The 16084-nt window shown below is 46.6% G+C and overlaps 1 protein-coding gene across 1 annotated transcript in view; it reads right to left on the bottom strand.

Annotated features, from left to right (window-relative positions):
* LOC121534288 (gamma-aminobutyric acid receptor subunit alpha-2-like) overlaps positions 1-16084 on the bottom strand; it is a 61028-nt gene that overhangs the window by 19859 nt on the left and 25085 nt on the right. Inside the window, exon 7 of the mRNA XM_041840921.2 lies at positions 12211-12354. Coding sequence (XP_041696855.1) covers positions 12211-12354 — 144 coding nt within the window. The remainder of the gene's footprint in view (positions 1-12210; positions 12355-16084) is intronic.

Below are 16084 nucleotides of genomic sequence, written 5' to 3' on the forward strand. Positions count from 1 at the left end.
CAGACGTGACAGAGTCTGGAGACGCCGTGGAGAACGTTCTGCTGCCTGCAACATCCTCCAGCATGACCGGTTTGGCGGTGGGTCAGTCATGGTGTGGGGTGGCATTTCTTTGGGGGGCCGCACAGCCCTCCATGTGCTCGCCAGAGGTAGCCTGACTGCCATTAGGTACCGAGATGAGATCCTCAGACCCCTTGTGAGACCATATGCTGGTGCGGTTGGCCCTGGGTTTCTCCTAATGCAAGACAATGCTAGACCTCATGTGGCTGGAGTGTGTCAGCAGTTCCTGCAAGAGGAAGGCATTGATGCTATGGACTGGCCCGCCCGTTCACCAGACCTGAATCCAATTGAGCACATCTGGGACATCATGTCTCGCTCCATCCACCAATGCCACGTTGCACCACAGACTGTCCAGGAGTTGGCGGATGCTTTAGTCCAGGTCTGGGAGGAGATCCCTCAGGAAACCATCCTCCACCTCATCAGGAGCATGCCCAGGCGTTGTAGGCAGGTCATACAGGCACGTGAAGGCCACACACACTACTGAGCCTCATTTTGACTTGTTTTAAGGACATTACATCAAAGTTGGATCAGCCTGTAGTGTGGTTTTCCACTTTAATTTTGAGTGTGACTCCAAATCCAGACCTCCATGGGTTGATAAATTTGATTTCCATTGATCATTTATGTGTGATTTTGTTGTCAGCACATTCAACTATGTAAAGAAAAAAGTATTTAATAAGATTATTGAATTCATTCAGATCTAGGATGTGTTATTTTAGTGTTCCCTTTTTGAGCAGTGTATATCTCATTTGTTTGCGATTCTGAAATGAAGATACTGCCACTTGGCAGAAGGAAACTCCTTTTCAGTAGACTGTAGAGCGGGATTCTTTTCTGGCTAATCCCAAAATATGTTGTATCCCTGTTATTCAAGAGCACTTGCAGTATTGCCTGCTTTCCAACCATTTAGAGGGAGTCTTAATGCTTTCCACAACAGGTGGAAAACGTGGGATCATATGGACACTGAGTGCTTGAGGATCTGGACTATGCAGATTATCTCGCTTTTCTTGCAGGTCGACATCAGGACGTGCAGGCAAAAACTCAGAAGTTGGTAGACCGCACAAATGGCAGGACTCAATATCAACATTCAAAAGACAAAAACCATGAGGATGAACACCGAAACCAACACACCAATCAACATCAACAACACTGCTTTGGAAGAGATGGACGGATGGCAATTCCATGAGCGATGTGACCACCATGTTAAGACCAGTATGGAGAGCTAAGAACATCAGCCTATCACTCAACATCTGCATCTTCAAAAGCAATGTCCTCAAGAGGTAGATGGAGGTATGGACATAACCCTCCTGACTCGGCCAGGGTTGGGAGTGCCAGAGACATGGATCTCACCCTTCACCCCTGGCTGAAGATGAAGACCACAGATTGGGCTGTTGCTCTTCTGTCCAATGGGGGTGGGTGGAGGTGTGTGGACCTAACTACCTGGCCTCAGCTTGGGGAGGCTATACAGAAGCACAGCCGAATGCTAAGATCCTGGGCCACTAAGGATGGGAAATACTGAAGATACTAATCTCTCCCTCCAATCCCGGTGGCGGCCTGGAGATGGTGGTGGTGAGGGACTCGCACTGTTCTAAAGCGGCAGATGGGAGGTGGCTAGCGTGCCCTCCCCTATAGCTTGTTAAGTCAGCCACATTTGATGGTGAATGGAGTAGACCAGGGATGCCTTCCCAGCAGATGAGCAATGCACTCTCATTACAGAATGAGGCAGGAGACATAGGGCAGTGCTGACGTACCCCTCTGTTGGTGTAAATGAAGATGGAGAGCCTGGTTCTAGATAGCTTCAGCCTCCTGTCGGGACTGATGATGCCAGCACACCCTCCCTCATTAATTCATTGAAATTTACAAGTATTAACTTGTAGTTATTTTGTCATTTCCTGCCCTCTCATTTGCTTTGGAAAACACCCCCCTGTCCTATCTGTGAGTCAATGTAAAAATACAACAAAATGAAGTGATTTGCTAAAAGTATTTTGCTGTTATGTTCGTGGCCCGATGCAAGATTTCCCTCGCACTCGAGTACAGCCAGTTTTGCCAAACGACCTAGTTTACTGCACCGGTAGACTACACACTGACACAGTACTAATGAATGATTAATTTAAACACAATCAGCAAATATGTAGGGGATAGTCAAACGAAGGGATTCAGCGAAGGGGGCTCCTCCGTATTTCACTTGGACAACGCTCCTATAATAATATAATATAATATGCCATTTAGCAGACGCTTTTATCCAAAGCGACTTACAGTCATGCGTGCATACATATTTTTTTTTTGTGTATGGGTGGTCCCGGGGTTAGAACCCACTACCTTAGCGTTACAAGCACCGTGCTCTACCAGCTGAGCTACAGAGGACCACCTCCTAGTGGCACTTAGTCCCAGGAATTCAATCTTTTAAGCACTGAACTTTCAGACCAGTGGCATATGACTGGATCATTTAGTTGAGATCGGAGGGCTTTCTCCTCAATGAAAACAGATTAGGAATTCCCATTGGATGTTGAAACGCCCAACAGTAATATTCTCTACATCGTTGGAATGTATACTTATGTGTAATAATGGATAGTGGCACTAAACCTGGGAGTGTGTGATGTCTAAGTGAAGGGGAAGAAGAAGGGGAAGGAAGGAGGAGGGGAAAGGAGGGATGACAGAGCAGGACAAGAGTTCAATCAATGCTGCATAGAACCACTGACCTGGTCATGAAGATCCTAAAGAGCGTTTCAAACATGTTATGACATGTGCGACGAGAGTGCTCCCCAGAAACACATGCGGAGACATGCAGAGGGGGCAGATACTAATCATTTACTACATTGGCCACCGTATTGATCCACTTGTCTGCCACAGTCATGGTGACAAGAAAATCCATGCCATGCAACATAGCTGGAGCACATCCCATATTCTCTGAGGTTTCTCTGATTTTCTCTGGGTTTCTCTGAGGTTTCTCTGGGTTTCACTGGGTTTCTCTGAGGTTTCTCTGAGGTTTCCCTGAGGTTTCTCTGGGTTTCTCTGTGTATCTCTGGGTTTCTCTGAGGTTTCTCTGAGGTTTCTCTGAGGTTTCTCTGGGTTTCTCTGGGTTTCTCTGTGTTTCTCTGGGTTTCTCTGTGTTTCTCTGGGTTTCTCTGAGGTTTCTCTGAGGTTTCTCTGAGGTTTCTATGTGGCTATAAATACTGTAACTATTATTCTCTATTTTCCTAGGAGCTTTTCACATTATTCAAAGCAGCCAACATCTCCCTAGTATACTTTGCTTTTATTCCAATGGTGGAGCTCAGTCAAGAAATGTAATGTAATAAAAAAAAGAATATAATTAAACGGTGCCTTCTGCTTTCCCTCAGTATTATACATACCCTACCTGTCAAAACACCTACTCATTCAAGGGTTTTGCTTTATTTTTTACTATCTTCTACATTGTAGAATAATAGTGAAGATATCAAAACTATGAAATAACAAATATGGAATCATGTAGTAACCAAGAAAGTGTTAACAAATCAAAATATATTTTATATTTGAGATTCTTCAAATAGCCACCCTTTGCCTTGATGACAGCTTTGCACACTCTTGACATTCTCTCAACCAGCTTCATGAGGTAGCCACCTGGAATCCATTTCAATTAACAGGTGTGCCTTCTTAAAAGTTAATTCGTGGAATTTCTTTCCTTCTTAATTCATTTGAGCCAATCAGTTGTGTTGTGACAAGGTAGGGGGGGTATACAGAAGATAGCCCTATTTGGTAAAAGACCAAGTCCATATTATGGCAAGAACAGCTCAAATAAGCAAAGAGAAACGACAGTCCATCATTACTTGAAGACATGAAGGTCAGTCAATACGGAACATTTCAATAACTTTGAACGTTTCTTCAAGTACAGTCGCAAAAACCATCAACCGCTATGATGAAACTGGCTCTCATGAGGACCGCGAAAGGAATGGAAGACCCAGAGTTACCTCTGCTGCAGAGGATAAGTTAATTAGAGTTACCAGCCTCAGAAATTGCAGCCCAAATAAATGCTTCACAGAGTTTGAGTTTGAGTTTGAGTTTATTTTTACAGGGACAGTGCACATTAATCAACGTTTCAGTAAAAGTGCCGGTTTTAGCCAGCCGGCTAATTTTCAACCGCAGTCCCTGGGCAGGTTATTAAAAACAATTACAATATAGACAATAACAACATAGAACAAGACATAGCATACAGACATAGCACCATAGGACAAACAAGACGTAGCATACAGACCGAGCAACATAGAACAAAAAGCAGCAAGACAAAATTCATAAAAGCAACAAAGTGTTTCCACACCTCACAAGTTACAGACAACAGACATGGAAAGCGGCAACACACAGCTAGGGACCATGTTCACAAATCTGATTGACCTTTAGCCATGTCTTCAAGCATTTTGTGAAAGTGTGATATGTGTTCAAGTAACAGACACATTTCAACATCAACTGTTCAGAGGAGACTGTGTGAATTAGGCCTTCATGGTTGAATTGCTGCAAAGAAACCACTAGTAAATGACACCAATAAGAAGAAGAGACTTGCTTGGGCCAAGAAACACGAGCAATGGACATTAGACCGGTGGAAATGTGTCCTTTGGTCTGGAGTCCAAATTGGAGATTTATGGTTCCAACCGCCGTGTCTTTGTGAGACGCGGTGTGGGTGAACGGATGATCTCCGCATGTGTATTTCCCACCGTAAAGCATGGAGAACGAGGTGTTAGGGTGTGGGGGTGCTTTGCTGGTGTCTGTGATTTATTTAGAATTCAAGGCACACTTAACCAGCATGGCTACCACAGCATTCTGCAGCAATACGCCATCCCATCTGGTTTGGGCTTAATGGGACTATCATTTGTTTTTCAACAGGACAATGACACAACACACCTCCAGGCTGTATTTTACCAAGAAAGGGAGTGATGGAGTGCTGCTTCAGATGACCTGGCCTCCACAAACCCCCGACCTCAACCAAATTGAGATGGTTTGGATGAGTCTTACTGCAGAGTGAAGGAAAAGCAGCCAACAAGTGCTCAGCATATGTGGGAACTCCTTCAAGACTGTTGGAAAAGCATTCCAGGTGAAGCTGGTTGAGAGAATGCCAAGAGTGTGCAAAGCTGTCATCAAGGCAAAGGGTGGCTATTTGAACAATCTCAAATATAAAATATATTTTGATTTGTTTAACACTTTTTTGGTTACTACATGAGTCCATATGTGTTATTTCATACTTTTGATGTCTTCACTATTATTCTACAATGTAGTGTATTTTGTAACACAACTTAAATCAGATGAATAATTGCATTTCGAAAGGTCACAATGCTCAATGTTGACAAAGAACCTGTTCGCCATACAGCTAAACCGAGCTTGTCTGTCTTCTCGGTGGAGTGTATGTGTCACTGTCGGATGCCTCTCCTTACGCTAATGACTCCCCTCCAACCCCTTTGTTGAAACCTTTTCCTATCTGTTCCTATACACATACTTTTCCCTCCCTTTTTTACTGTGTGTATCCGAGGCCCAGAACACAGCATTTCATCCCCATTTATCGCTCTGGTGCACTTTTGTGAGACAAGGCTCCTCTTGTGTCTTACGACAGCTCCAAAATAAGACCAGCAGTACAGCTCAGGAATAAGAAGGCGGCCCTCCTTTCAGAACGAAGCTCCCCTGTGTGTCTGAGTGAATGGCAGCTCCTAGAGCTGTGCTTCTGCTTCCAACTGAATGTTGCAATTGGGCACAAAGCGCTCGCTTACTCTCCCTCACTCTCCCTCACTCTCCTATCCAACCGACTGAGCAGAACAGGAGTTTTCCCCTCTTGCCTCCTGTAGGAGGCTGCGCACCTGTGTCAATGAAGCCTTTGTAGTCCGATTGGTCTAAAGTGGAGAGTCTCTTGTTTCAACAGTCAAAGCAGAATCGGTTGTTGTTTTGTCCAGTTGATTCCCTAGTCAGACTAAAATGTATTTTGGAGAGATTCTAGTCGAATAAGCTTATCAGACATGCAGTGCAGTTACTGTCTCTCCAGCTGAGAGGACTGTTTTAGTATGATAGACCTCGTAACAAGGACACGGACTAAACATTCTTTCAGCCTCTGTTATCCACTGGCTGGGTCAACAAATAGTGTTTCGCAACCTGGATTTCTAGTACTCTTGGTGAGACTTGGCCTATCCACAGTGGGCTCTTTGGAGGATTTCATAAGGATCGCCATCCCCATGAGCGTGCCACCCTCTTTCTGGCCATAGATGAGGCATGTGACGACATCATTGCAGACCAATGTCAAGCTTGGATTCGTCATGACAAAAGGTTTTTCCCACGGTGCATGAACAATGAGGACATTCACTGTGATGTGGATGATAATTTATGGCCAAATGCTAAACATTGTTTGATTTTCATTTAATCTTTCATTTAATTTCTTACATTTGATTACAGACAGTACCCCTATGTTGCAATTATATCTTATTTTTTTTGCCTGAATGATTGTAGAGGATGTCTTCATTGATCACACCTTTGATTACACATTGGATAGATATTATGGAAATGATAGATTTTCTATAAATTTTGTTGGGTAATGTAAGTGTATTGCCTAATGTGAAAACGGTGTAATTTACAGTACTGTAGCATATTATTTTAAGCACTTCTAAGGGTGATTTCAAACACGTACTATCTTGCATTGTTTGCTATTGGATTAACTTGTAGTTAAAACGACTAAATTGAAAAGATATCATTATGTTGTGTTTTGGTGATTAAACCAATGTTCTTATTACATTTCACAATAAGCTTATATTTTGAATCAATGGTTGTGTGGTGAGAGATGTTTACAATCCAAATGAATGCACAATGACAGGTTTTGAATGAAAGACTGGCTGCGTTGTCACGGTTTCGGCCGAGGCTGCCTCTCCTCCTTGTTCGGGCAGGCTTCGGCGCTCGTCGTCTCCGGAATTCTAGCTGCCACCGATAGATGTTTCATGTTCGTTTGCTTTTGTCTGTTTGTGTCACACCTGTTTCTGTTTTACGTAATTAGTGTCCTATAAGTTTCTCGTTGTGTTTGTCATGGGTTGTGTATGATTGTTTTTCGTCAGTGTTGTGTTTGCTCGGTTGAGCATATTTTCTCCACTGCGCTGGAGCTCAGTTGCACCTGTTTCGTGCACCACTTCGTTTTGTCGCACCTGTTTGTGCGCATTTGCCTTTTCGCCTCGTGCGTAGTTTAGCTGTTGGGCTTAATTGTCCTGTTGCCTGTGTTTGGGCCAGAATACAGCATTTGGAACCTACCGTCTGCGTCCTGCATTTGATTCCTTACACCACACCTACACACGCCCTGACAGAATCATACACCAGTCATGGAATCAGCAGGAGCCGAAGCAGCCCAGACAAGACTGGAAGCCCAGGTTCGGGACCAGCAAGAGCAACTCCTGCAGATGGGGAACGCCCTGCAGGAGGTGATTACCACACTCCGAGGCTGGGGTTCGCCTCCACCACCACCCGCCCTGCCAGCACCATCGGCCAGCCCGCCCAGTCCAGCGCCGGAACCTCGAGGAGTCCGACTATCTCTCCCGAGGGCTTACGACGGGACAGCGGCTGGGTGTCAGGGATTCCTGCTCCAGGTAGAGCTATACCTGGCCACCGTGCACCCGGCACCGTCAGGGCACGAGAGCGTGTCCGCCCTGATCTCCTGCCTGGCCGGAAAAGCGTTGGAGTGGGCCAACGCAGAGTGGAGGAAGATCGACGCCACGACTATTACGTACACCGAGTTCTCCCGCCGCTTCAGGGCGGTGTTTGACCATCCCCCGGAGGGGAAAGCGGCGGGGGAGCGTCTGGTCTTCCTCCGACAGGGGAGGAGAAGTGCCCAGGAATTCGCGCTCGAATTCCGTACTCTGGCGGCAGATGCAGGGTGGAATGATCGGGCCCTCATCGATCTATACCGATGCAGCCTACGTGAGGACGTCCGTCGGGAGCTGGCTTGCAGGGACACCAGCCTCACTTTCGACCAGCTGGTGGATATGTCCATCAGGCTGGATACCCTGCTGGCTACCCGCGGACGTCTTGCGGAGGGTCCGTCCATTCCACCCTCCAGCGCCTCCGAGCCTTGTCCCATGGAGCTCGGGGGCGCTGGCGCTAGAGAGAGGAGGAGTCGGCAGGCTAGGGGGTCCATCCACTGCACCAACTGTGGTCGGGGAGGACACACCGCGGCTAGGTGCTGGGGATGGCCTCCCTAGGGGAGATGACGACAGGTCCCCGCACTGGGGATTCCCTCCAGGTGAGTAGGCGCCCCACTCACCCAGAGCTCTCTGTTGCCCATTTTTGTATGCCTGTACGTTTTCCACAGGTAGCACCTCATGCCCAGCATAAGGCGCTGGTAGATTCAGGCGCAGCTGGGAATTTTATTGATAAAAAGTTTTGTTTAGCGTTAGGGATTCCCCTCATTCCTGTTGATGTTCCTTTTCCCGTTCACGCCCTAGATAGTCGTCCGTTGGGTACGGGGCTTGATCAGGGAGGTCACGGCGCCACTTAGGATGTGTGCGCAGGGGGATCATCAGGAGATGATTCAGCTGTTCCTGATTGACTCTCCTGCGTATCCGGTGGTGCTGGGCATGCCCTGGTTGAGTACCCATAACCCAGTGATTTCGTGGCAGGAGAGGGCTCTGATGGAGTGGTCTGCCCAGTGTGTGGGTAGATGTTTGGGCGTTTCCGTAGGGGCTACCTCGGTGGAGAGTCCAAACCAGGTGCCCGCATTGCACATTCCACCTGAGTATGGGGATTTGGCTATTGCGTTTAGTAAGGCGAGGGCGACGCGGTTGCCACCCCATAGGCAGGGGGATTGTGCGATAAACCTCCAGGCAGGAGCTGCGCTCCCACGGAGCCATGTGTATCCTCTGTCTCAGGAGGAGAAGAAAGCTATGGAGATTTACATAGACGAATCACTGAGACAAGGATACATACGGCCGTCCACTTCCCCCGCGTCCTCGAGTTTCTTTTTCGTGAAGAAAAGGGATGGTGGTTTGCGCCCATGCATCGATTACCGTGGTCTCAATCAGATTACGGTGAAGTATAGTTATCCACTCCCGCTGATTGCGACCATGACTGAGTCGTTGCATGGGGCGCGTTTCTTCACGAAACTAGATCTCAGGAGCGCGTACAACTTGGTGCGCATCAGGGAGAACGATGAATGGAAAACAGCCTTTAGTACCACCTCGGGCCATTACGAGTATCTGGTCATGCCATACGGGTTGATGAACGCTCCATCAGTTTTCCAATCATTTGTGGATGAGATCTTCAGGGACATGCAGGGGCAGGGGGGTGGTGGTGTACATTGATGACATTCTCGTGTACTCACCTACCCGTGTCGAGCATGTAGCCCTGGTGCGCAAGGTGTTGCGGAGGCTGGTGGAGCACGACCTGTATGTGAAGGCAGAGAAGTGTCTGTTTTTCCAGGAGTCGGTCTCCCTTTTTGGGTTATCAGTTGTCTGCGTCAGGGGTGAGGATGGAGGTAGATCGAGTGTCGGCCGTGCGTAATTGGCAAACACCAACCACTGTGAAGGAGGTGCAGCAGTTTTTGGGGTTTGCAAATTACTACAGGAGGTTTATCCGGGGGTTTTGGACAGGTGGCAGCTCCCATCACGTCTCTGTTGAAGGGGGGGTCCGGTGCGTCTGCAGTGGTCAGCCGAGGCGGACAGGGCGTTTGGGAGGCTGAAGGACCTGTTTACCTCGGCCCCGGTGCTGGCGCACCCGGATCCCTCTTTGCCGTTCCAAGTAGAGGTGGACGCGTCGGAGGCCGGTTTAGGAGCCGTGCTTTCACAACGATCTGGCGCGCCACCTAAACTCCGCCCCTGTGCTTTTTACTCTAAGAAGCTCAGTCCGGCGGAGCGGAACTATGACGTAGGGGACAGGGAGCTGTTAGCCGTGGTACAGGCTCTAAAGGTGTGGAGGCACTGGCTTGAGGGGGCTCAACACCCTTTCCTCATTTTGACGGACCACCGTAACCTGGAGTACATCCGGGCGGCGAGGAGGCTGAACCCTCGCCAGGCAAGATGGAGTATGTTCTTGACCAGGTTTACGTTTAAGATCACGTACATCCCTGGGTCACAGAATGGCAAGGCAGATGCGCTGTCTCGGCGGTATGACGCGGAGGAGAGGTCCGTGGAGCCCACTCCCATACTGCCTGCGTCGTGTCTGGTGGCGCCCGGTAGTGTGGGAGGTCGATGCTGAACTCGAGCGGGCGTTACGCACCGACCCTAGTCCATCACAGTGCCCGGAGGGTCGGAAGTACGTTCCGCTCGAGGTTCGGGATCGATTGATCTATTGGGCTCACACGTCACCCTCCTCTGGACATCCGGGTATCGGCCGGACAGTGCACTGTCTTAGTGCCAAGTACTGGTGGCCCACGTTGGCTAGGGATGTGAGGGTTTATGTTTCCTCCTGCTCGGTGTGCGCCCAGTGTAAGGCGCCTAGACATTTACCTAGGGGTAAGTTGCTACCCCTGCCCGTTCCACAACGGCCATGGTCCCACCTATCAGTGGACTTTATAACAGACCTTCCCCTCTCCCAAGGGAATACCACCATCTTGGTCGTTGTGGACCGGTTCTCTAAGGCCTGTCGTTTGCTCCCCATGCCGGGTCTTCCTACGGCCCTGCAAACTGCCGAGGCACTGTTTACCCATGTGTTCCGGCACTACGGGGTGCCCGAGGACATTGTGGCTGATCGGGGTCCCCAATTCACCTCCAGGGTCTGGAGAGCGTTTATGGAGCGGTTGGGGGTCTCGGTGAGCCTCACCTCGGGCTACCACCCGGAGAGCAATGGGCAGGTGGAACGCGTAAACCAGGATGTGGGTAGGTTTCTCAGAACATACTGCCAGGACCGGCCGGAGGAGTGGTCTAGGTACGTTCCCTGGGCCGAGATGGCCCAGAATTCCCCTACGCCATTCCTCCACGAACCTAACCCCATTTCAATGTGTGTTAGGTTACCAGCCGGTTCTGGCACCCTGGCAGCAGAGCCAGATCGATGCTCCTGCGGTGGATGAGTGGGCGCGGCGCTCGGAGGAGACTTGGAACGCTGCACACGTCCACCTGCAGCGGGCCCTCCGACGTCAGAAGGCGAGCGCTGATCTCCACCGCAGTGAGGCACCGGTGTACGCACCTGGTGATCGAGTCTGGCTCTCTACCAGAAACCTGCCCCTCCGCCTGCCCTGTCGGAAACTGGGTCGGCGGTTTGTAGGGCCATTTAAAGTCCTGAGGAGGTTGAACGAGGTTTGTTATAGATTACAGCTACCTGTGGAGTATAAGTGTATTAACCCCTCGTTCCATGTGTCCCTTCTCAGGCCGGTGGTAGCGGGCCCACTCCAAGAAGATGAGATCTTGGAGACTCCTCCGCCCCGTTGGACATCGAGGGGGCACCGGCGTACTCCGTGAGATCCATCTTGGATTCGAGACGTCGGATGGGGGTCTCCAGTATCTAGTGGAGTGGGAGGGGTACGGTCCGGAGGAGCGGTGCTGGGTGCCGAGGAGAGACGTGTTGGACCCGTCGCTCCTGACGGAGTTCCATCGGAGGCATCCGACGCGCCCTGCGCCGCGTCCCCCTGGCCGTCCCCGAGGCCGGAGTCGGCGCGCGTCTGGAGCCGCAGCGTCAAGGGGGGTACTGTCACGGTTTCGGCCGAGGCTGCCTCTCCTCCTTGTTCGGGCAGGCTTCGGCGCTCGTCGTCTCCGGAATTCTAGCTGCCACCGATAGATGTTTCATGTTCGTTTGCTTTTGTCTGTTTGTGTCACACCTGTTTCTGTTTTACGTAATTCGTGTCCTATAAGTTTCTCGTTGTGTTTGTCATGGGTTGTGTATGATTGTTTTTCGTCAGTGTTGTGTTTGCTCGGTTGAGCATATTTTCTCCACTGCGCTGGAGCTCAGTTGCACCTGTTTCGTGCACCACTTCGTTTTGTCGCACCTGTTTGTGCGCATTTGCCTTTTCGCCTCGTGCGTAGTTTAGCTGTTGGGCTTAATTGTCCTGTTGCCTGTGTTTGGGCCAGAATACAGCATTTGGAACCTACCGTCTGCGTCCTGCATTTGATTCCTTACACCACACCTACACACGCCCTGACATGCGTTACAAGTGTGACCAGTTTGGGGTTTTGTACTAAGGGTATGTACCACATATTTGTGAAAATAGTACCAAAGCAATAATAAAAAAAGGTAATATCCTGAGTATACCTGTGCTGGACTTGATGGTTTCTTGGCCCACTGTTTGGCCGAGCAGGTCGTACTGGTTCAAACGGGAGCTCTCTCCTTCCACCACCACCGAGTCGGCAGGCTTACTGGTCCAGACGTAAGTCACCTCTGACATTGTATAGGCATCTAAGATCACAAAGAGAGTGAGGGTAGCACCATCAGCGTGGCATGTGAAAATAGGGTAGTGATTCAATCTTATTCCTGATAATTCAAGAGAAGGGTGTCTATTAAGTCACCGAACTGTTTAAGGGTTGTATAATTTCCAACAAAAAATCTACTCCAGATGCTTATCTCAATGACTATGTTGTATATTTGGTTGTCATTACATTTTGTTTGGCAACTGAAAGAAAATGACAATTGCCTTAAGAAATAAACACCTAGTATAAATTAGATAGGATCCAAATCACACCATATTAGTTTATATATATATATATATATATATATATATATATATATATATATATATATATATATACAGTACCAGTCAAAAGTTTGGACACACCTACTCATTCAAGGGTTTTTCTTTATTTTTACAATTTTTTACATTGTAGAATAATAGTGAAGGCATCAAAACTATGAAATAACACATATGGAATCATTTAGTAACCAAAAAAGTGTTAAACAAATCAAAATATATTTTATATTTGAGATTCTTCAAATAGCCACCCTTTGCCTTGATGACAGCTTCGCACACTCTTGGCATTCTCTCAACAAGCTTCACCTGGAATGCTTTTCCAACAATCTTGAAGGAGTTCCCACATATGCTGAGCACTTGTTGGCTGATTTTCCTTCACTCTGCGGTCCGACTCATCCCAAACCATCTCAATTGGGTTGAGGTTGGGGGATTGTGGAGGCCAGGTCATCTGATGCAGCACTCCATTTCATATAGTAAACATCGACAAACAGTGAGTCATCAATGCCATTAGGGAATCATATTCTTGCTGCGCCATGAAAACACTTAACATATTAACTCATCATTTCATTTAAAGTAAGGCTTGTATTATTAATTGGTTATTGGCAATGGTTGAGTTTCCCCCATGCGTCAAATCAATTAACATATAATAAAAAAATCCCCATTAAAATCCATCTGTTTAAGCTAGAGATAGGTTTTTTGCATGGGCTGTGTCTCAATCCAGCGCATCCGCCTATGTCGGCCTTCCACATCTGCAGTGGAAAGTGGCAGAGCTACAGTGCTGTTTGGCAGACCAAGAGACATCCCAAAAATCGGTCTTCTCACAAAAACGTCTGCAGCGTCTGAAGTCGGTACCGCCGATTTGCCAACTTCTGTCTATAGCATCCATTATGGAAAGGGGAGACACTCACGAACACAATGGTGTTCTCTGTTTTGTTCTACGACCCCCACAAGTGTCACGGGACTCGTCTCAATGTAACCCAGTACTGGTTTCTAAAATGAATGGAAATATGGACATACACTTAAAAACCTTCCTTATGATTTATTTTGTGACTGTCTGTTTTGCCATTTATTAATGTGTTATTCAATGTGTTTCTATGGGCTACAGCAGTAAAAGCCTAATTCAATATTGTATCAAATATTTATTTTGATATTTTGTTATACCTGCAGTGTGCCTAAAATAAAAAATCTAATAGCTAAATGATCCATGGTATGACCATCTTAAAACAATTGCATCTGTTAGCTTAGTAGGGGATAATAGCCAAAAGTTTTATAGCCAGGGGATGGCTTGCAGTGTACTTCACAACATGCAATGTCACATATTGACTCACAGAGCATTTTATCGCTTTTAGGAGCTGAAGCATTTGGCCCCATTTGTTTTGTTTTGTTTATCGAAACAATTCAACACCCTCAGTGGTTATGGAATGGTTATTGCTGTAACTGGCAGAAGTTTGTAGCAGCAGAAACCGAGTCTATTCTTATCCTTGTGCCATTTCTGGTCTTGTATCCCCTATTTGTTTTGTTATGGTGTGGGATTGTATGCAGGGTTAAGGCTCACATCAAATGAAGTAAAGAAATTATATTCTGCCTCTTGGAAATTACAAAATGTGATGGTGTTGTTGACATGGAGGAGAGTGAGGATCAGCACTGAATGACACTGAATGACACCAAAAACAAAGTTCACATTCAAAGCTGGTGGCCGCAACTACATTTATTCTATTGATTAGACATTTTGCAGGATCAAATCTCTTGAGTGTCCAAATGAAAAACACTAAACAGAAAAAACAATACTTAGTAACAAGAATAATATGGCAAGTACTGTCTAATAATTATACAAATGAAATAATCATAATAAAAATTAAAATAAAGTTGTTATACAACTACAAATAGGCCTACAACTAATAACAATACTGCTACAACTACTTATACAACTAATAAAACGAAGTACTTATATACATATACTGTATACATACATACATACATAAATACATACATACAGTACCAGTCAAACGTTTGGACACACCTACTCATTCTTCTTTATTTTTTAAAACTATTTTCTACATTGTAGAATAATAGTGAAGACATCAAAAATATGAAATAATGCATATGGAATCATGTAGTAACCAAAAAAGTGTTAAACAAATCAAAATACATTTTATATTTTAGATTCTTCAAAGTAGCCAACCTTTGCCTTGATGACAGCTTTGCACACTCTTGGCATTCTCTCAACCAGCTTCACCTGGAATGCTTTTCCAACAGTCTTGAAGGAGTTCCCACATATGCTGAGCACTTGTTGGCTGCCTTTCCTTCACTCTGCAGTCGAACTCATCCCAAACCATCTCAACTGGGTTGAGGTCGGGTGATTGTGGAGGCCAGGTCATCTGATGCAGCACTCCAGCACTCTCCTTCTTGGTCAAATAGCCCTTACACAGCCTGGAGGTGTGTTGTGTCATTGTCCTGTTGAAAAACAAATGATAGTCCCACTAAGCCCAAACCAGATGGGAATCGCTGCAGAATGCTGTGGTAGCCATGCTGGTTAAGTGTGCCTTGAATTCTAAATAAATCACTGACAGTGTCACCAGCAAAGCACCCCAACACCATCACCTCCTCCTCCATGCTTCACGGTGGGAACCACACATACAGAGATTATCTGTTCACCTACTCTGCGTCTCACAAAGACACGGCGGTTGGAACCAAAAATCTCACATTTGGACTCATCAGACCAAAGGACAGATTTCCACCGGTCTGATGTCCATTGCTCGTGTTTCTTGGCCCAATCAAGTCTCTTCTTCTTATTGGTGTCCTTTAGTAGTGGTTTCTTTGCAGCAATTCGACCATGAAGGCCTGATTCACGCAGTCTCCTCTGAACAGTTGATGTTGAGATGTGTCTGTTACTTGAACTCTTTGAAGTATTTATTTGGGCTGCAATCTGAGGTGCAGTTAACTCTAATGAATTTATCCTCTGCAACAGAGGTAACTCTGGGTCTTCCTTTCCTGTGGCGGTCCTCATGAGAGCCAGTTTCATCATAGCGCTTAATGGTTTTTGCAACTGCACTTGAAGAAACTTTCAAAGTTCTTGAAATGTTCCGTATTGACTGACCTTCATGTCTTAAAGTAATGATGGACTGTCGTTTCTCTTTGCTTATTAGAGCTGTTCTTGCGATAATATGGACTAGGCCTTTTACCAAATCTTCTGTATACCAACCCTACCTTGTCACAACACAACTGATTGGCTCAAACGCATTAAGAAGGAAATAAATTCCACAAATTAACTCATGAAGCTGGTTGAGAGAATGCCAAGAGTGTGCAAAGCTGTCATCAAGGCAAAGGGTGGCTACTTTGAAGAATCTCAAATTTAAATATATGTTGATTTGCTTAACACTTTTTTGGTTACTACATAATTCCATATGTGTTATTTCATAGTTTTGATGACTTCACTATTAT

This window comes from Coregonus clupeaformis, chromosome 2 (assembly GCF_020615455.1).
Source record: "Coregonus clupeaformis isolate EN_2021a chromosome 2, ASM2061545v1, whole genome shotgun sequence".
NCBI classification, from domain to species: Eukaryota; Metazoa; Chordata; class Actinopteri; order Salmoniformes; family Salmonidae; genus Coregonus; species Coregonus clupeaformis.